This window comes from Amphiura filiformis, chromosome 3 (assembly GCF_039555335.1).
Source record: "Amphiura filiformis chromosome 3, Afil_fr2py, whole genome shotgun sequence".
Taxonomy (NCBI): domain Eukaryota; kingdom Metazoa; phylum Echinodermata; class Ophiuroidea; order Amphilepidida; family Amphiuridae; genus Amphiura; species Amphiura filiformis.
This window is the reverse complement of record NC_092630.1, coordinates 32,402,898-32,426,238: the sequence shown is the minus strand read 5'-3', so window position 1 is coordinate 32,426,238 and position 23,341 is coordinate 32,402,898. Positions and strand designations below refer to the sequence as shown.

Genomic DNA, 23,341 nt, shown 5'->3' with positions numbered 1-23,341 from the left:
TCTTGAAGTATAGTAAATCCAGCACCCTTTGGCGACAGAATTAGTTTATGATATAAATGCGCGCGAAGCGCGCGAAAATTTTTTGCTATTTTGAAGCTAAACTGATGAAATATGGTGTAAACGTAGAATAAATGCGCGCGAAGCGCGCGAAAATTTGCACTATTGGGGCTAAAATGGGCAAATATGAGGTTAATTTGGTCAGAAACCCATTATCAGGCGTCAACATTGGGGGATGATTGTATGGACCATCCCCTGGCAAAATATTGGGGGATAAATCCCCCATCCCCCCGGATCTACGCCTATGATTAAATTATATATTTCAAAATGCAGTGTTTGTATCCGTGTTGTCTTATTTTTCTTTGTGGGGTACTGGGGTTGCTTATATAATCAAAATGCCCGACTTTGGCTTGAGTGGTTGAGAACTTCAGATCATGTCAAACAATCATTAGACTGCGGAACTCAGTCTTCAATGATAGTCAGTAATTAAACTTTTGGTCGTTACATGACTATCATTTGAAGACTGAGTTCTTATGATACATCTTCCGAGGAGCAGTTTCAGACAATAGCTCGGGATTATAGGGGCAGAGGTTATCTTTTGAATTCTTTCATGACCACTGAAGCATAGTCATGCCTGTCAAGGACACTCGGCGTGAATTGAAAGACACAAAAGAATGTCAAAGGTCATAAGACACCAATTTGGTGTACTTTCGCGCCTCGGAATATGATGCTTAAAGTATATGTCTGGTCAAACATAATCTGCAGTGGCGTACCGTGGCCGCTCCTACCCGGGGGGCTGAAGAAAATTCAATTTTTGCCGCCCCTTCCTCAACAGCCCGAAAAGGTTGACCCAATTTGTTTTTGGTGGTTTGAAAAAGTTTGAAAAGGGGGGTTATAGGCGCGAGCGCCCTAAAAGCAACATATTTTGATGTATAGTACTATTTTTTCACTATTTTTTCATCCTTTTTCACATTTTTTCCGCCCTTTTTTCTTCCGCCAACCCCTTTTTGCCGCCCCTTCTTCTTCCGCCGCCCCTTCGGTTTGGCCGCCCCTTCTTTTACCCCGGGGGGCTCGCGCCCCCAAAGCCCCCCCCCCCCAAAAAAATACTCGCATGATCTGCTGAATGATTAGGGCGTATTCAGAAGTCCACACAAATGGGGTGGGTAAAAGCCCAGTTTGACAGATCCGAAAAGTGAGGGTAATTTTTTTTTTCTGGACACGTTCAATATTTACGTCCTCTTCTCTGGTCTGGTCATTGAAGTGTTGATATTAAAAATGTTATTTCTGTCTGAGCAAAATTAATTCCTAGACGTACGCATAATATTAATAAGCAGCTATACTTATATAGGCCCCTACCAGAAATAAATTAACCTAGTCTATAGACATAGGTAACAATTAAGCATTTATCCGCAGCTAAAGGTAACCAAAGAAATAACCATTTACTGCATATAAGCTTAGAACGTGGTAATCCAGCGACAGGAAAGCGTACTCTACCATGTCTACCCAATAACTGCATTACCATTACTGCATCTCTTGGTACGTATGTAGTATTGATAAAATCATATGCACTAAGACAACAATGGGACTTATCGTGCTCCAATTATCCTATACTATTGAACACTAGGGCAAAACATAGCAATGTTATTCCAGTTGTCAAGTACCTTATAAAGTATCCGTACTAATAATTGCGCAACAAGTGCCATTTAGTCAATGGCCATTCATCGGCGGCGCTCTCCTCCATAGCAACTTGGGACGCTGCATAAATGGAGGCGATCAAAGTCCATTCATACTGATACATTGCTGTTTGGGAAAAAGTGTGTAACTTATATATTAACTTTGACCGGAAATTACAGAAAATACATATTTATCAACTACGGACATACAAAATTTCCCCCAAATATGGGTTGTGCATCATCACAAGAGCCGAAAGAAACGAATGGGGCCCCGGCCACACCGAGGGCAGCGACCAACAAGAATAAATCAAGCAACAAGTTAAGCAAGAGTAAACCAGCACCGGCATCATCAAGTAAGTGTGCTTTACTTAGTATTTTATTATACATGTTATATAAAATATATGTGATCATAATCTATATTTTGATAAAATTAACCAAATTTTGTATCAAAAATGACGATGCTACTGCCTGGTTTGTATAAAATTTCACATACTTTAAAACGAACCTATTATTAGGTATATCTTTAGGATAACGAGCCAGCTGGACATGGTCACTAGCTAGTGTAATCAGTAGGCATGGTATATCGGTAGGACTGGTCAATCAGTAAGGGTATACATTAAACAGTAGCCTATATGTCTGAGAACTGAATCTAGGTATTATCGTTTTTGTAATTTAATTGAAAAACCACGGCTAACCAAAGGGGAGACATCTACAAATAAACAAAATTAAAAACAAACCACCATTCGAGCAGATACTAAAACAAAGAGGATGATAACATCTATGATGATAATAATGCATCATAGCCAACTCATGCACCTGTACAAATTACAAATATAGCAACTGAGCATGCATGCAGCTGAGGAAAAAGTGTAGTCAAAAGAAGCAAGCTTTTGACTCAGTCATGAGAACTAAAATATTTTTAAGCTATTTAGCCAGGACATTGCCTTCTACTTATTTTTTATTAGGCACTGACCATGCATATGAAGAAAATATTGACCATTTATTGGCTATTTTAGCATACACAAAGTTCCATTAAGGGGGTACTACACCCCTGCCAAAATGTATGCCTATTTTTGCATTTTTCTTAACAATTATAGCGCATTTGGGACAAGGAAGATAAATTTATTATAGGGGCAAGGACTACAACTACTGCACTATAAATTTTATTTCAGCACAGACAACAGTTGTGGGGTTACAGTCAAAAATGAGGGAAAACCAATATTTGATTAATAAATCAATAACTACTTGCTTTGAGTTGCTGAATTTTCAGTACAGTAGTTGTAGTCCTTGCCCCTATAATATACATATCTTACTTGCCACCAATGTGCTATAATTTTTGAGAAAAATGCAAAAATAGGCATAAAATTGGCCAGGGGTGTAGTACTTCCTTAACTGAAATCATTATTGCTTACAACTTAGCTCTCACCAGCAATCAAATACAGGCTGCATCAAAATGATTGGTACCCATCCCGGGGTAGGCCTATCCAGTGATGGACGATGACTGACACATCAAAATGCAACATAGATTCCGCATGATTTGTTAATTAATGTCATAAACAGTCATATAACAATAAATTACGGTTATTCAAGAGAATCCAATGTTGCATTTGGTAGTAGAAGCATGCTTTTCAATAACCATCATAACGAATGGGTAACAACATTTTGATACAGCTTGTAGTACAAGACAGATTCACAAATAAGAACAAAAATAAATCAAACAAAAATATATAGAGCAATTATTTGGAAGTCTTGGCCTACCTTATAGACCGAATTTCACGGAATCGGGGGAAGAAAACGGAAAACAGGATTTCATGTATAGTTGGAAAAATAAAATTGAAATAATTGAACAAATAAAATACAATGACAAAATCAAAAAAATCACACTGATAACAAAAGTTATGTATATTATATGGGCAAGAAATCCACGACACTGGAATTTCAGTGACTCAAGACAAGTTAAGGGGGTACTACACCCCTGTGGTAAATTTGTGACTATTTTTGCATTTTTCTCAAAAAATAATAACACACTGGTAATAAAAATTATGTATATTATAGGGGCAAGGAATCCAATTACTACACTGAAATTTCAGTGACTCAAGACAAGCGGTTCAGTATATATGATAGGAAACAAGGTACATGCTAGCGGTACCTTATTTCTTATCATAAATAACAAACCACTTGTCTTGGGTCACTGAAATTCCATTGTAGTAATTAGATTCCTTGCCCCTATAATATACATAATTTTTGTTACCACTGTGTTATTAGTTGTTGAGAAAATTGCAAAAATAGACACAAATTTATCGAGGGGTGTAGTACCCCCTTAAGAGGTATGTTATTTATGATAAGAAAAGAGGTACCGCTAGAAAGTACCTCATTTCTTAATTATAATGAACCACTGTCTTGAACATTGATATTTTTGACATTATGTAAACTTTATAAATCTAATGATCTTAAAGTGTATATAGCTGGGAGGAAAAGCCAACCATTATTTGAAAATATTGACCTCTCGGATTGAAGATATTATATACATTTTCCCCAAAAGACCTAACAATACTATTTTAACTTGTAATGATCATAATGATCATGATGGTCAGTATTGGTCACGACATTGATGATAACGATGATGATAATGATGATGATGATGATAATGATGATGATGATAACGATGATGATGATGATGATGATGAAGATGATGATGATGATAATGATGATGATGATGATGATGATAACGATGATGATGATGATGATGATGATAACGATGATGATTATGATGATGATGATGATGACGATGATAATGATATTGATGATGATGATGATGATGATGATAATGATATTGATGATGATAATGATATTGATGATGGTGATGATGATGATGGTGATGATGATGGTGGTGATGGTGATGATGATGATGATGATGGTGATGATGGTGATGATGATGGTGATGATGATGGTGATGGTGATGATGATGGTGATGATGATGATGATGGTGGTGGTGGTGGTGGTGGTGATGATGATGGTGGTGGTGATGATGATGTGATGGTGATGATGATGATGATGCTTGACTTGCTTGATCGAACCGTTAGTTTTCTGGTTGCTTAGAGACTCATAGATATTGGCAACAATGGCAATCCATGATAAATCAATATGTGCATAGAGTATGTAGACCCACTCAATGAAAAATGATCAATTTGATGATCCCTGAGGACGCGGCCTTTAGGTTCGACTCGTTCGAGTTGCGTTTTTTTTGTTGGTGCTCGGTACAGTTGCAGATAGCCTCATCTTGTGAGCTTGGTTGGACTGTACCACAAGTTCTGCGTCAACAGGAAATCTTCTGCATCTTCTATGCTAGACCAGAGCAACAAGAGGTTGGACGCACTAAGGGGTTGGACATCACCCTGGACTATATGACAAAAAACTTTAGCAACCAAGGTGTCAATTTTCAAAACATTTGACGCGTTCTTAGCAACCAACAAAAGCTAACAAATCCCAGTTCGACCAAGCGAATCTGTGAAATCAAGTTTGCGAGTGTTAACTGAAATTTCCAGGATGGGTTCATTTTCATCAAAAAAAGCGAAGACTGAGGACAAAGTCGAGAGCAAATCTCCCAGCAAGACTGAGAGCAAACCAGCTCAAAAAGCAGACGGAAAAGGTAACCATATGTTTTGCTTTGCAGACATGTATGCGCCCATAATATACAGTCTTTTGGCTGTGTATGTAAACTACGAGTTCTAAATTGTATAAAATTACTATATCAAGTTTTGTAGACGCATAAATCTACATGTTAAAGTGGTTGTGTCAATCTGTTTTGTGTGGGTGACATTGTCAAATCCAGGGGCATCATGGACGTCAATCCACCCAGGATTGACGCCCATGATGTTTAAATCTCCAATAGAAATTAAAGATAAAATGTAGAACAATAAACGGTACCTCTAACCAAGATCACTTTCCTGATTGTGATGTTTGTTGCGATGAAACGAAATCGAAACGCATCTACCATTTATAAACAAAAATAAATAAAACCAAACCGCGTCATTTTAACAGGATCCGATTTAATTCATCGAAAGCAAAATGAATCCCAACTCATTCATGAGCTACTTGTCAAACACCGTGATTTGACACACGTTGTATAAATAAGGATGTATTTACACCACATTTCGCCATAATTCATTCTAGAAACGCTTGCTGTTAGAATAAGAAAAATTTTAATGCTAAATTATTGCACATTCTAGGGAAGCGTGGTTACTGTTTTGAAATAACCGAGTGAGAGGGTTTTCAAGAAAATATTTTTCCTGTCAAAACTGAAGCATCCTCTGTATAAAAGAAAATATGAATATTAACTGCACATCATATATAACTATTCATGATACCCAATTGTGGCATATTTGAGGTCGTTTATGAAGCAGAGAATTTTATTTAAATTTTATATACGCCAAAATATTTTTTTAATTGAGCAAGAATAAGGATAGAAAAAACGTTAAAAAATCTATGTATAAATAACATTAGACCCGGCAAAAGATTACTGTTTCGTTTTTATGGTATTCTAATCTTTTATTTCCCGAAGAAACATTTGGGGTCTAAAATGGATTTTTATGTAATTGATAAAAACATCGAACGTGTATTCAAGAAAATGGTAGGTTTTTCTCTATAGTATTTTACTGACCATGGAAATGTACTGAGACACAAGCACGTGTCAAAATCGATATAATGTATTGTCCATATAGACGCCCAGTTATCATGCTTATCGTTGATTTTTTTTGTATAAAACACGCAGTTAACCACAATTGAGCGCTAATAATACACATAAATGTTTTTATTTGAAATATAATTCCAAAATATGGTACGTTTTCTGCCTTTGCTTGTCACGTGGTAGGCCTATGTTGAAGTTGCGATTATATCTTCGAATAAGTTCCAAATGAATTCCAACAAGACAAGTAGCCGAGTGGTCTAAGGCGCTGATGGGTTTATAGTGTGTCCAAAGCAGTCCGCCGCCGTGAGTTCGAACCCCGCCTCCGCCAAACTTTAATGAAGTAAAATTAAAATTGAAATTTTACTTTTAAAAAATTTCATATTGGGGAAATGTGACTGGCAGAATTTATGTATGGCGTGGAGTGGTGTGGGATGTATTGTTGTCGGTGAATGCATTGCATGCTGCTATCCGAGGTACTAGGTCACGATTTAAGTTTCTGCTGTTCTAATTTTGGAAAATACAAATAGTAGAATATATTTTTATCAAAATCTGTTACAATAAGCGGTGGTATCATTAAGAAATGGCCAGCAGATGTAGCGGTAAGTTTTGACAGGACATATTTTATAACTTAGATGATTATTAGGCCCTACACGCATGTATCATTTCCGTTCAGCGCTTTTTATCGTCGGACACTGTCACAAATGGTATCCCACAGGGTTCAATTTGTGGCCCTCTTTGCTGTTACACCATCCAATTCATAGAACAGGTCAAAGTAGACCTAAATGGTAAATCTTTAAGGGGGTACTACACCCCTGGCCAATGTTGTGCCTATTTTTTGCATATAGCGCATTGGTGACAATTAAGATATGTATATTATATAGGGGCAAGGACTACAACTACTGCACTGAAAATTCAGCAACTCAAGGCAAGTAGCCTAATTATTGATTTATTGATCAAATATTGGTTTTCCCTCATTTTTGACTGACTCCACAACTAGACTGTTGTCTGAACTGAAATAAAATTTCCAGTGCAGCAGTTGGGGTCCTTGCCCCCATAATATACATAAGTACAGATCTTACTTATCACCAATGCGCTCTAATTTTCGAGAAAAATGTAAAAATAGACACAAAATTGGGCAGGGGTGTAGTATCCCCTTAAGAAAAGCGACTATGAAAGTAATTGTGTTTTTTTCTTAACATTTAATCACATTAGATACAACATTATTCCTTTGCTCCCAATATAATCATTATCATGGACGTAATATTAGCATAAACTACACTTTTAACTTTTAACTCAAACAGTTATAGAATACATATATTAGGCGCGTGAAAGTCGATTCCGAGTTTATCGTCCCCCGCCCGCGTCACTTTTTGGAAACCAAAAACACCCGCGTCAAATTTTCAAAAAATGCCAAAATAATTCATTATTTTCAAAATATCAGTGTTTTCACCAGTTTTAGCAATTGGAAACATATATTTTTGTTTGTAAAACATAATTATAAATTCATAACTTGGAAGCAAAACCAGGCTCTTTTCTAACTTTTCTAGTCCCTACCCATATAAAAACATGTTTATAAATAGCATGTATGAGTGTGGCTTTAAATCAACACGCACTTTAGGTCAATAATGAAATCTGATGAAATAATGAAAATGAAAAAGTCACCTCACCAACCTGGGAAAAAAAAAAGGGACGATAAACTCGGAATTGACTTTCATGGGCCTTATCTTATTATAAGCATTTTACATGTAACATTTCCATCAACGTGAGAAACAAAATCAAAATGTGTGTACATGGTGTATATGTTACGATCTCCTGATACTGACGGTGCCTTAAATCTAACATTGTCTAAGGGGCTGAACAATAATTATCTGCTCCCACTGCCCGTAGGCAAATTTCAAAAGGCCCTGCCAAAAAAACTTGCCCCCCCCCCCCCAGTATGCCAAAATTGCTTGCCCCTTTCGGCCTTCTAAGAGACGCACCATTAGCAAGGGGGTGGGGGTTAGGAAGTTGGGGTCGGGTGATTTTTTTTTTGCGGCAAGTTTTTTTTTAATTTCATACATTTATACAAAGTTAGGTGGGGGATTTTTTTTTTTAGTGTTTTTTTTACCCCACCCTTGAAGTCTAATGGTGCGTCCCTAAAAAAATCCTTAGTCAGAAAATTTTGCAAAATGTAGGTCACAAAAACCTCTATTTATCACAATTTTTAAGTTCACCTAGGATTATAGGGGGGCTGAAAGGTATTCAAGCCCCTCAAGCCCCCCGCTTCCTAAGCCTATGTATGGTTTTCCTTTCGATAGTCACGTAGGCCTACATTATACATTACACCGGTATTATCACAGTTACTGGATCATTTATGCAGCACCACCGGTAGCTATTTGACCCACTTATAATGCAAACTAGTTTGTTGACATCCAGGAGTAAAGGTGTAATCTGCACCATTCTTGGTTCAGAGGTCTTGTTTATGATCAGCTCGCTCTCCACACCGAGGTAGATATCGGTGGGGTATAAGTAACGTTCAGCTATATAAGGTTATAATATCTAAATATTTTAAACAAGAACTGTCTTTAAAAAAGACAACGCCATGGATGAAGATCTTGTTTCATAATTTTGCATAAACAAGTACTTGGAATGCTAGTAATTGTTTTTGTGCGTGGTACAACTAACCAGGTGGGAAATATCGGTATTTGTTGGTAAATACCATCAATGACATAGGCTTATAGGAAATACTCGAGAATTTTCATGTTGAAAGCCGAATTAAAAAATGTGTGCTAAATAGGTCTACATTTAATTCATACTTGTACAAAAGGCTCAATGGAAATCACATCCACCGAGTTTCACAACAATCTATATTCAGACGACCTTAAGAATGTTTGCTGCTCAAGGGTGATCATATCAACCAAGTTTCATGACAATCCAACTAGACCTATCTGTAACTGTTAACCTTGATATGACCTTGATGGTTTTGACACTTAGTTGTGATTACATGCACCACGTTTTATGACAATCCGACAATCAGTTGACATCAAATGACATCAAATGACCTTGACACAACTTTGAACATAATTCTGACCATGTTCTCACAATCCAACAATATACTTAGTCGACCTCAAATGACCTTTTATACAATTTTGGCGCAGAATTGTGATCGATTGTAATTGTAAACTTTATGTCGGCTTGTAACAAGCCCGACTGGCTAGTGCCTCAAAAAGGTAAAAGTTTAGCCCTGTTAATCGGCCATTTTTGTTTTATGCAAAGTAGATCGCATTTCCCTTACAGGGATTCCTTAGGATTTTTATGCTTCGTGGTATCTGGGGAAATCATAGAAATGTTTATACTTTTGTAGTGAAAGAATTTACGTCGCAATAATATTAGCTGAGAGAACCAAATATAGGTAGGCCTATAGATTGCCTGGATTGTTGTTTCATTCTTGCCCCCTCTAAAGCCTCGAAATAAACAAATCTGGACCAGGGGCCACACATTAAAAAAAAAAGCGGCTCTCGTCCTGTGATTATCTAGTGAACCAGGCGTCATTTTTAAAGAGCTAGGAATCACTTAAATTTTAATTGAACACAAAAACAGATTTAATTACCAGGCTCTATTTGAGAAAAAAACCCGTAGAGCCTGGTTCACATGATTGTGGTGTGGACCAGGAGCCAAAATGTTATAACCATTGGGTAAAATTTTACTTGCTTTCCCACATCAAGTTGGTTTACCTTGCTTTTTCTTTCCGACCGATAATAGTATATCATATTCATGATATAATTTTTTAATTTTTAATTTTTTTAAAATACTACATTTGATTGATGCACGTGCAGTATATCATTCTTCGGAGCTCAGTCTAATATTGCAAACCGGGTATGTGCATTTGACATCAATGTCGCTTTAATTTCGGGTCGAGTTCATACACAATCTGCCACATTGAACTACACTATACATTGCATGTACAGATCTACTTCGAAAGAGTCAAATTTTGGTCATTCCCATAACAACATTACTTCCTGTGCGTTGAGGAAATGTTGGTGAGGCCTACATTAAGCATGGAAATAGTAGCACTATTTCATGCATTAAGTAGGCCTACACGACTTTTATACACGTATCCCTTTTACTCTATTATATCTCCATATCGATTTTTCGCAGTTTTCATACATTAAAATTTACAAATCGACATTATGACTAGTTTTTAATTTCAATTTTATTACAAAATAATAGTGGCCACAAAGGGCAAATTGTTTCACATTTAAAACGGTCCCCACGACGCGACGATGTAGTTTATGAAACTTAATGTATTTATCTTCAATACGAAAGGTCAAAATTTTCATTATATGATGGTCGGCTTTTCCTCACAGCTACACTTTCAGTAGGGCCTACATCATTAGATTTATCACTGAGAATCTGTGGATTTATAAAGTTTACTTCGAGGACTGCTAAACGTCAAAAATATAAATTTGTATTATATCGCGAATTAAAAAAAATCAAAATTATTTGATATCAGGACACTGCTCGTGCGAAATGCAATTTGGTGTGTCTGATGTGCTCTCAGGTCCGAGCCCTTAAACAAATATAAAAAGTAGGTTAACGTTTTTGAACTTGATGATGAATTCGATCGAGTAATTATTGAAAGTAAAATTGAGACATACGAAAATTAATGTTATAAAAAGTGTACATGTGCAGCAGCTCAATGTATACATGTACAAAGTGAGGCAGATAATTTTCATTCAATACAACCAGTCATCCACCACATTCAACCAAGCATTTCCCATTTGTGATTTCATTGGTAACCGCGAACCGACAAAATCGAATCATGGCCAGTGAAAGTGACATGTGTAGTTTAATTTCATCTTTCGATTTTAAAGGAAGAAGAAATGAAATGAATTTTAACACTTAAAAGCATTTAAATTGCGTATCTTGGAACAAAAATGAATATGTAATGAATCCAGGGATGTGAGGATGATTAACATAAAGTCCCCTTGTCACGTGACTGAATACGGGGTGAGCTCCATCTTACTTGCATGAGCATCGACCTTCTGTCTTCGGTGCAGCTGTAGAACGAACGCGGCGGAAAAGTTGGCTCGGCCGGAGGAACGGAATATTGTTCTTTTGCTGACTATTTGTCAGGATTTTTGCTGTATTTTCACGCACATCTGTGTGTCGAGTAATACGAAAGGAGATATATTGTAATTTTTCTTTGAATTGCTCAAGAAAATCTTCAATAATCACCATGGCGGATAAAGGTATTTATGATATATGCATGCTATAAAATGTTAAATGTTCAGTGTAGATATTGCTCAAAGCGTTTGCTGATATTTTTCCCGCTAAATTATAGCAGATAGTATTGAACTATACAGCTGAAAATGATAGAACAATACAGAGAGATTCATAAAATTATAATCATTAATTAATTAACAACATGAAATATTAGTTTAAAGAAAGTAAAAATTATGCAAGAGTGAACCCAAACAATGAAAATCCATGTTACTAAAACATTCGCGATCCCTTTGACAAAGGCTTTGTTACCAAAGGATTTTGCTTTTGCTTTTATACTTTATTAATTTTGTTTTCCACAAGATACCTATTATCTGATCATGATTATACTTTAAAATTCGTTTTCAGTCACTGAGCTGATTTCAATCCTATAAAAAGACATTTTGTTCCAATTTCGGCTGGTGAGATTTTGAAACTACACAATTATAAGTTAAGATGTCAGATGTCCTTATTAAAGCTTGGTGTGATTTGTCCCGAAATCTATTTTACACGGTTATAATATTACATGAATTATTTGCATGAAAATATCTGCATCATGGCTATACACTGTCAAAAGTTACGACCATTTTATCTCATTTATTCAGCAGAAATATATTCGATGAAAATTATAGGAACGAAACCAGGAATTCAAAACAACAATAAAAGTGATACTTTTGCTGATAAATTTTACTCTGTAAAATCTCATTTTATATCATGATTTCTGACAATTGCATGTAATCGATATGATATTTCTTTGAATATGATGCTAATTTGTATACTTTTGTATTAGCAAGAAAAGTTGATATTGATATCATTTATACTGATAGTTCCTAGACAGACCACGCCTCTGCAGAAGTTTTGATTGACACATACCTGGCATGCTTTTGAGTTCTGACATTTCAAAACGAACTTTGAACTTTTGAAGATGTACCATAATACCGGTACATCAAGCATAGAGGAATGATAAAATCTGTGCATGTACATATTGGATAACTTATGTTGAAGTCCATCTTAATTAACCTGAATTTATACTGTAGGATAAAGTTACATGCTGATAATATTATACAAATTTAATAACGTTAAAATGTATCCGGTCAAACATCACATGAAAATAGGAAAGACTTTTTTTTTGTATACTTATCCAGGTTCCCATCATTAGTAGATAGGTTCCAATATATATATAGATGTGTGGAAAATTTTGAGTTGATTTAAAAAATCACAGCTCTATGAAATTTATGCCAATTCGTACATGCATATGAAGAGCTTTGTTTGCAAAACCCCTTACACCCACTTGAGCAATTTTGAGACAACATCAAAAAATCATCAACAAATTCACTGATGTAAGGGGGTTTGCAACAAAAGCAGTTTTTAGCGGGATGTTTGGATAGGATGAGCATCCCACCAAAGACTGCTTTTATTGCAAACCCCCATATATCAGTGATTTTTTGATGATTTTTTGATGTTGTCTCAAAATTGCTCAAGTGGATGTAAGGGGTTTTGCAAACAAAGCTCTTAATATATATAGTTACTTAATTAAATACCATTATGAATTGGTAATGATGCATAAATGAATTGTAAAAAAGTAAGCACATCCATTTTGAAAAAAGTCATTTTAATAATAGCATCAAAATGTATCCGGTTAAACACATGAAAAGAGGAAATCCTTGTTTTGTTTTGTTTTTACTTGCAGTCAGGTTATGACTGCTTTTGATGGTTTTGATACCGTATTGTTTGTTGTTAATTTATTCTAAATATAAAGTGTAATCCATATTTTACTATTTTATCTCTTCACTGTGGCTCAAGGACCAATGGAAATAAGTGTATCTTTATGTGTTTTTATCCATAATCCTGAATAAAGCAAAATGAAATGAACTATTATATCCGGGTATCCATCATTGGCACTGAGATAGTAAGATTGATTCCAATTATACATGTGTGGAAAAGTTGATTTGATAATGAAAAATCACAGCTATATGAAATTTATACCAGCAATTCATGGATATATTGGTTTAATTAAATTCCATTATGAATTAGTAAAAGATTATGAATTGAATATATAAGCACATCATTTGATAATGGTTGTGTAAAATTGAAAAAGGTAGGGAAAATGTCAAATTTATTGTTTGAATATATGATGTATGATGCTTATCTTTGAGGTCTTCGGAAGTTTTATATCAGTGACATGATGACTGCCTTATCATACTTATCTGTATGTAATTTGTGTTGTATTACATCACAACATGAAGGTTCTGTTTGCACATTTTGTAGACAGATGATATAAAATGATTGTTATCTGTAGTTTCTTAAAAAGAATATAAGGTGAATCATATTATCTTTTATTATTGTTATTGTTGTTATTATTATAGTACTAATTCCACTTTTAATTCTTTCTTTTTTTTGTTTTGTTGCAGGCAAAAGCTCGGCGGCGAAGTGAGTATACTGAATAAAATATAAAACAAACAGATCATAAAACCAAAGTAACCAACATACAAATTTCTTTATTCTATATTTCTGAAATTGTATTTGGCTTCTATTTCATTTAAATCTTGAATCAAAACAAATATTCAATGATTCATCACGATACCATCCCAGCAAACACAAAACGTTTTTGTAATATTTTCAAAAAGGCATAAAAGGTTGCCTGAAAAACATTTAGTGAGTTACATAGAGGTTTGACTATAATATGTTCAAATGCCACAAAACATAATGCTACACTTAAATAATGCTATTATTTGTTGACAAATTTTTTTTTGACAAACGTTTGGGAAATATTTCACAGTGACATTTTGACAACATTCTTAAATCTTTAATTTTGATATAGCATGTTTCCTAATCTTTTAATAATTCGACAATTGAAGTAAACTATAATTATATAAACGTTATCATGTAAATTAGTTTGCAAGATATTGTGTGTTTGCTGGGATGCGCCATACTGTTTGCATGATTATTATTATTATTAGTGTATTATAATACTATTATCGTATTAGTTGTTCTTAATGTTTTATATTATTTGTACAAGTCGCCCAATTATATATGTTGTGTTATATATTTTCCTATTTTATTCAATTCAAACTTCTAACATTATTATGCACATCATTCATAATGCCAAAATGTAAACAGCAAAATGCACATAATACCTATTTACTGATACTTTAAAACATTTTAAATAATCAAATGCCAATTGCCAATGCCTCAAAGTACTTAGTAAAAAATGAAATATTTACTACTTCAACGTATATGACGTCAACGAAGTATTTTTTTTTCACCGTGAAGATTTGGCCTGCTGTCGTTCTGTGTATTACGTATTGCTTCTTGATAACGTGAAATAGCTAAGATGCCTTGCCTCTCGTGAGGTTTTCATCTCGCACTGTGCATAATGATCACAGGTTGGATGGGGCATTAAGGGAGAAACCAATGGATGCATATACTTAGGAGCAAAAACAACTAAGGGATCGTCTTAAGGCAAGAAAATGAATGCATAGAATCTTTTTTATCAATGGTATTCAAGCAAAATGACCTTATACAAATGAATATTTCAGAACTTAATTTCATTTCTAATACAACTTGAACCCACAAAATTTGTCAAAATTTGGAAACCGCAAAACGATATCGTGACACATCAGTTTGATTAAAATTAAATCAAAATGTGAAGACAATAACATTATTAGCCAGTAAGCTATTTGTAATATTGAAATATTGTATCAATCGAATGTCAGGAAATAAAATATTTGCTTGTAGTATTCCGTGACAAGATCTTGAAAATAATAAAGCTCATTTCATCAAATATGGATATGTCTTAATGTCTTATCTGCAACGCAGTTTGTCCCCGAAAAAAAGAGTTCTTATTTACAATTCTTATGAAGAAATTCAACTAGAACGTACAGAAAAAAAATATGAAAAATATTGTCTTCCTGATTAAACAAAATATGTGTATATTTAAATGATGTCTAAACGTTAGACACGTCTTCTTATGCTCATAATAAGCATTAAGGCAAAAGCAAAACATATAACGAACTTAATTTTCATCGTTCTCAATAAGATTCAACGCTGAATATGTTCCCCAATAGGTTAAGAAAACATGCAGCTGCGAACATACCTAAAGCCAATCGAAGATGTCTAGGAGTTCAAAATTATTGCTTACGTTTATCATCCTGAAATGCTAGCGTGGAAAGCTAGCATACCCTTTGCCTCACTAGAAACCTAAGACGTGATAAATAGATGTTTTCAGATACATTAAATAGAACATAGCGTGAATATTGTGAACGGGGCGTTTTAATGCAGCGCTTCTCTGTGCTGTGCGCATTCAAAATTTCTCGCTTTTCTTTAATTTTTTTTCTGCTTCCATATTAAAGGTCTCATAGTCATATGGAGGGTTTTTTACCGACAGAAAATGCAGGAATATATCCGAAATTAATGATGAAGAATACGTTTTATAATCGTTTTTATGTTTAAAATATTATTTTTGCAATAAAACACACCTAACCAGCTAGAGCGATTGGAGACACGTAAACTATATTAAGGGCAACCGTTTCGGTATAAATGGGCATTTTTAAAATTGCACACACAATTGTATGGATGGCGGAAACCTTCAAAATACGCCTAAGAATACGCCTAACCTTAGACGTCTAAGATGCAATCTTAGACGTCTAAGATGCATTCTTAGGCGTCTAAGATGCAATCTTAGGCGTCTAAGAAATTCGCGGTAGACTTAAATCAACGAATCACAGGACCAGAAATCCCAAACAACCAATCATCTTAGGCGTATTCAATTATTGACCAATGAAATCTTAGACGCCTAAGATTTTACACGCCTAAGAATTCTTACACGTCTAAGATTGATATTTTAGTGATGGACGGTATCACCAATGTGATTTTCTCTGAGGACTTGCAGCAAAATTGATTAATTGGTTTGATTTTATTTTCGTTGGTTTGGTGTGCTGTTTTGGTGTGGCTAGTACTAGTAGTAGTCAGGTATTAATGTTGATGAGCATGATGACGGCGACGACGACGACGATGATGATATGATGATGATGATGATGATGATGATTATGATGATGATGATGATGATGATGATGAAAATTAATACACAAACAACAAAGAGGAACAACCATGCCTAGCATATATTTATATACCTCCATGATTCTATTTTTAACATAGAAAATTTGACCTCTTGTCTTCTTGCACTTTGCAGACTGAAATTATGCATATCTGATCTCTTCAATTATAAAAGACGATTTGGCCTTGGCCTGGGGGCCCGAAGTTGGCGAAAATATGTCACACGTTGTTCGAATTATAAAGACATAGTTGGTTGACCTTATAATGTGTGTGCAGTAATAACTTGACCTCTGAACGTATTGGATATAAACGCATCATACCCTACACCGTCAGGTTAACTTTCTTGTTGAATGGAGGTATCGAGGTCTCTTAACTGTGTATTTTGGCTCAGTCATAGCATACGTGTTAAGAAAAAACATACATGAAAAGTGAACAGGTTGACACCATAGACACGTGCTCTTTGTTTAAACATTACAAGTAACATGAGTGGCAAACATTAATGTTCCATATTGCTTGCAACCCCCTCCCCCCAATCAATGTTGGAGCCAATACTAGTCCGTTCCTATCTCAGTATCAAAACAACATTGACTGGGGGGAGGTGAAAATTTCATACTAAATTTAATCCCTCATCACTGCCATCATCATCACCACCACGACTCTAATAATCATCTGACATCATTTGTATTATCCATCATCATCATCATCATCATCATCAGCAGCAACAACAACAACAACAACAACAACAACAACAACAACAACAACAACAACAACACCATCATCATCATCATCATTATCATCATCATTTACACTATAGCCACACAAATATAAATCTTACATTAACTGCAAGTCATCAGAAAAACAAAATATTTAAAACAAATTCAAGTTTTATCAGTTTGCAACAACAACATCAACTGCTAGATTATGTTCAAATGAAAAAAGCCTATTGTGTAAAATACATTGTTCCGCCTGAATTGTCAAAAAGTGGCTGAAAAGAACAAAACAATGGGCCATTGTGCCAAAAGGTGGGAGAACATGTACCCTATCCCCCTCCCACCCCATCACCCCTTTCTCTTTGGGATTGACGCGGGTGGCTAAGGAGAGAAAATGAGTTTATTAAAAACACACCACCCAGCCATTGTTCGAAATATTCTCTAACGCACAGCGTCCGTTGTACGTTTTGATCGAATTTGCGATACCGTCCATCACTAGTCACGGTCAAATGGTCAATCTTAGACGTGTAAGAATTCTTAGGCTGTAAAATCTTAGGCGTCTAAGATTTCATTGGTCAATAATTGAATACGCCTAAGATGATTGGTTGTTTGGGATTTCTAGTCCTGTGATTCGTTGATTTAAGTCTACCGCGAATTTCTTAGACGCCTAAGATTGCATCTTAGACGCCTAAGAATGCATCTTAGACGTCTAAGATTGCATCTTAGACGTCTAAGGTTAGGCGTATTCTTAGGCGTATTCTTAGGCGTATTTTGAAGCTTTCCGCCATCCATACAATTGAACATAATTCGCCCAAAGCATGTCAAAATGGCGTACGTGCATAAGTTCATGTAACCCACGATGACTCATGTTTAGGTTAACATAACAAAACATTTCACAATAGCATTTCACGGATTGCCTTACAATCTGTGCTTGCTATAATTGTTTAACAAAAACTAGTTCTCCATTGAACTTGAACTATTTGTACAACACCACGTTTTACCTTTGAACTGAAATTGACTTATTCTTTGTCGAAAGTCCAAACTATCAATGGTGGTATCTATATATATATATATCTTTCTATTTTCGGTTGCCAACAAAATGTAAGAACAATTTCTTATCTTTCATGCAAGTGTTGAACTTGTCAAAATAACTAATAATAATTTGACCCTATCACTCAGTGTGCATAGTATTACATGCCATTTCTTGGCAGCTTTATGAACGGAGTCTGCAACTGCCAATTTTTTGATGATATTATTATACTTAATGTGTTAATCATTAATTAAACTGTACTTGGTCCTGACATTGCTTATTAAGGAAATTTGGTTTTAGATCAATCATTTAAATTAAGCAGCCATTTTTCAGTTCTGTGTATATAAATGTTAAGTTTGAGGTAAATGCAATATTTGTTCTGTAGTTAAAATTCTCATGTAATATTTTCATTTAATAATATAAATTATCAGATATATATGCAGGTGCAATGTGTGGTTATTATTCAATATTAACACGTATGCAATTAACATTGCCTGCCAATTAAATTTTCAAAGCAAATCAATATTAACAATGTTACATTCAAATTTGGGTCAAACACTACCATCATTCACATGATTTGGTGTAAATATTAATAGCGATTCCTGGTAGAACTCCTAGTTGTATATATATATTTGAGTGTATATTAATATTTAAAATATAATATTATATCATATCATATTATGATACATGTATTCATTTATGTTCATGTACCGGTATATACCGCTTTCCATTACCTGATTGGGACGCTTAACATAATTGGCTTGTGTGCCATCTGTATGAGGTGCACATACATGTATTAGTGTTGTTGTCTACGGTAGATAGCAGGTCATATATTGAATTAACCCCTGGAGAACCAACCCGACCATGCATTAAATATGCTATATGCACAGAAAGCACGTCATCGCACCATTACCATATAAGACTCGCTGACATTTGAAATCTCGGTCGGGAGTCCTTGCATTTTTTTCTTAGTGCCCCATTCAATGTTAGCAGACGGTTTAGCGAGTTTGAAATCTGATATAAATGTTGAACCCCGGACTGGAGGAGGCACTTTATAAACACTACATAAAATATCGTACGAGCTATCAGTCTGCTATGGTATAGCTCACAGCTAAAGAGATCAACATGTATTTATACAAAATTGCGGTCAAATAACGGGTCGTGAACTTAGAACATGAACGTTTTCTTCAATGTGAACTTTTAACATGAAAATGTGGTTGCCATGGTGTGGGAGTAAGGGAGTAATGCAGCGCCACTTGAGAACATTAAGTGACTGTGCACGTGTGAATGTTCTTAAGACCAATAACACTGGGCGAAGTCATGACACAAGCAACGCAAAGAAAACAAAAGTATAGGCCCTTTTAAGTTATAGTGTTTAGCAATTAAATATTTCATGTATCTAGGCCTATAATGATAATAATTATATTTATTTATATATTGCTAAATTCAAATACTCAAAATACAATTGAATAAATACGTAGATATTGCAGCTTATTGCAAGTTTTACATAAGGTTTACACGAACATTTTCCAACTATACTATAAAGCTCGGTACGTTGACCCTATTGTCCTTTGAAATCGGAAGACCGAAGTGCATAACGTAACCTTTGATATCTACACATGCATGATGATTAATGCCAAGTTTGTTTGTGCCTTATCATTATAATTACCAGGACAACATCACTTTAAATATTTACTCTTCTGTATATCATTTCTCTCAAAATACATACCGGTATTTGCCACGATATAGAATTATAATTAATCATTTATTTGTCCGTGCTCAGAAAATGGCATGTGTCAAATTATAGTAAAAATATTTCAGAAGACTTAGAAATGCGTATTTGATAGAACCTAACAATAAAGCATGATTTTGCTCAACTTACATTTTTGTTGCATTAATTAATAACACACGAGTATGTGCTTTGTTCTGTTCTATATATAGTCCTGTTTTTTATGTGTCACTTAAGTATGTCGCAATGTGCATGCACCATGCACCTGTACTGCAGCTTGCACAGTCTACCACCGGATTTCAATGCACTAGTTGACATAATGTACACATGATTTAACACAGAGCTCATTGTTTCTCACTTCAAGTTAAAGGGCATTTTAAACCACTGAAACCTCTAGCTACATAATGTTTATGTTTAAAAAATTGCAGATTAATTCGTTTAGCAAAAATATCGTCAAATTTGTATTTCGTTTAATAGTGTGGTACACTAGAACGAAATTGGCTTTATGGAACAGTGTAATACACATAATCATGCTATAAACTTGCAAAGGCAAAATCAGAATCAACTGGAATTTTGGGAATAAGCACATTTCGTGAATATTTACTGAAATATTTCATCAAAAGAGGATGCTAGGATCACGGAATGCTCCTTTAAAACAACTATACAGAAACATCCGCAGTGCCTGACAGGCCTCACACTGTTTGTTAGACACTCCGCTTGCTCGACACGATAAACCTAACCCTAACCCTGTTGGAAGTAATAAGTAATCCGGTCTTTGTTGATTGGCTGTCGAATAAGCGAATGTCGAACGACCAGAGGAATGTTGAAGTGCCATCTATATCTACTGAAGATACAGAATAGGCTAAATGATAGGCATATGGTATCTACATGCATTGGGTATTTAGGTGTTCTTATTAAACATGTTAAATAAGACTGTTTCTTCCAAATACTGCTGCACTAAATCCTCTTAAAATGGAGAACCAGAAATTTGTTGTTAAATAAGAAGGACCACAATTTGATAGTTTTACGAATCTACAAATGGTAGATCTAATCTTGCATTATGATTCTAGTAATGATAGCCAAAAAAAAAAAGGTGTAGATTTTGAAGTCGGCCTACCTATTGTCTCTCACTCACGGGATAACGAAGGGGAGCAAATTAATGTCCACTGAATACCGTATCGTTTGAATCCCGTGTGTTAAATCTATATTAAAAAGTATATCACCATGTGACACCAGTGTATATCATATACGTTATGGTTATTGTGTATTTGATGTATGATGCTTTTTTACCTGTAACCCTGCGTAGCACCACCATTATCACCCCATGCATGCACTTATAGCGCTATTACTCCATATAACATAACTTATTAACCACACAAAATGTAATTTTCTAAGAGAGCTCAAAAGTGCTATCTACTGAAGATAACTCGAATATCGTTTCTAGTTTATATCTGCTAATAACATCAACGTTCTAGCTACACTAACACGTGTCCAATTCTGCAAATAAATTCACTTTAATGTGATGAAGAGATTCAAGAAAAAGTTCCGTCATCTGAGGTATCCTCAATGTCCTCTATAATAATCCACTAATTGCTTATGCTATCTACTGATGATAGCAAGAACGTTCTTTCCGTTATAACGATAACAATCATAAAGGCAACGTGAAGATAACACAAAATTTGTATCCACTGAAAAGAGCAATGAATGCTGCCTTCTGAAGATATCTTATAAAGACGGCTTCAAATTGATATTATACGGCTGGTCTAATTTTTAGTAAAAATAGCAAGCATCTTTCTAATACTAATAATACTATTCATGTTATTGTTAAAGCTATTATTATTACAATGCTAATTTCGAGCTCAAAAAGTAGATGTCGCGATGCAGTTGCTGTTATATTTATGAAGGTTATACATCCAGGGTTTTAGTCAATTCTAATTTGGTAGCATCGATTTGATTCTGACAACCAAGTGTCTAATAAGCCAAAATCAAGGTCAAAAAATAGAATGTCTTAAGGTGGTACTACACCCCTTGATAAATTTGTGACTATTTTTGCGTTTTTCTTAAAAAATAATAACACACTGGTAACAAGTTATATATATTATAGGGGCAAGGAATCCAGTTACTGGAATTTCAGTGACTCAAGACAAGCGGTACGTTATTTATGATAAGAGAAGAGGTACCGCTAGAATGTACCTCATTTCTTAACATATATAATATACCACTTGTCTTGAATCACTGAAATTTCAGTGAAGTAATTGGATTCCTTGTCCCTATAATATACATAACTTTTGTTACCAGTGTGTAGTTAGTTTTTGAGAAAAATGCTGATTTAGTCACAAACTTTATCAGGGGTGTAGTACCACCTTAACCTTATCATCTGAAGGCATTTATTTGCTAATATTTTATGCTAAAACGCATCAAGATATTTCATAAGTATCTCCTTCAAAAGGAAGAAGGCAAAATGCCGTTTCTTTGTAATGTACACTTGCGACATGTGTGCTTAATTTTACCATTAACTAATAGCCAAGAGGTTTGTCGAATGGAATCAATGAATAGCCAAAATAAATCTCTAATGCAATTTAAGTCTATATGCCTTGAGAAAGATTGTCGGTATGCCAAGAAATGTAGCCAGACCATTTCAATTTATCTGATATCTGAACGTTGCAAAATAAATGCTTGTTTTAACATGTGTAATAATTATGCTATTATTAATAATATGCACAGACATACTAATAATTCATACATACTAATTTAATGCGATTCATATTTATTCACTGAGTCATGTTATTAACTCCAATTTTGGAATCTCTGTCTCATCATTATAATACTCTGCTGCATAAAATCACGATAATTACACAAAACTACAATTCTCACCTGACCTTGCACGGGCATTCTATATTTAAGTTGGTGAATACCATATATGCATTATTGTTTGTCAATTATTCTGTAAATAAAAGCGTTCAAGACACTGGACTATTATACACCTGACTAGTTGCCATGGTAACCATTCGAAATCTCGCATTCTGTAATTATGTAAAAAATAATTTCAGGTGATGTGAAATTACCAGAGTGGTGTGTCAAACTCAAGTCTTTGATGAAACACGTTTGCTTGCGTGTTTTCATTTAATTCAAGACAAATTAATGAGTACCTCGCTCATATTCAATGCAAGTTATGTTACGTTGTTTTTATCTTGCTGTCAAATGCACTGTCAAAATGCA

General features: G+C 34.8%; 1 protein-coding gene across 1 annotated transcript in view; it reads left to right on the top strand.

The window, feature by feature from the left end:
• The first annotated feature begins 11,370 nt into the window (after window positions 1-11,370).
• LOC140148391 (creatine kinase, flagellar-like) overlaps window positions 11,371-23,341 on the top strand; it is a 32,691-nt gene continuing 20,720 nt past the window's right edge. The window contains exons 1-2 of the mRNA XM_072170318.1: window positions 11,371-11,588; window positions 14,010-14,028. Coding sequence (XP_072026419.1) covers window positions 11,576-11,588; window positions 14,010-14,028 — 32 coding nt within the window. The 5' untranslated portion in view covers window positions 11,371-11,575. The remainder of the gene's footprint in view (window positions 11,589-14,009; window positions 14,029-23,341) is intronic.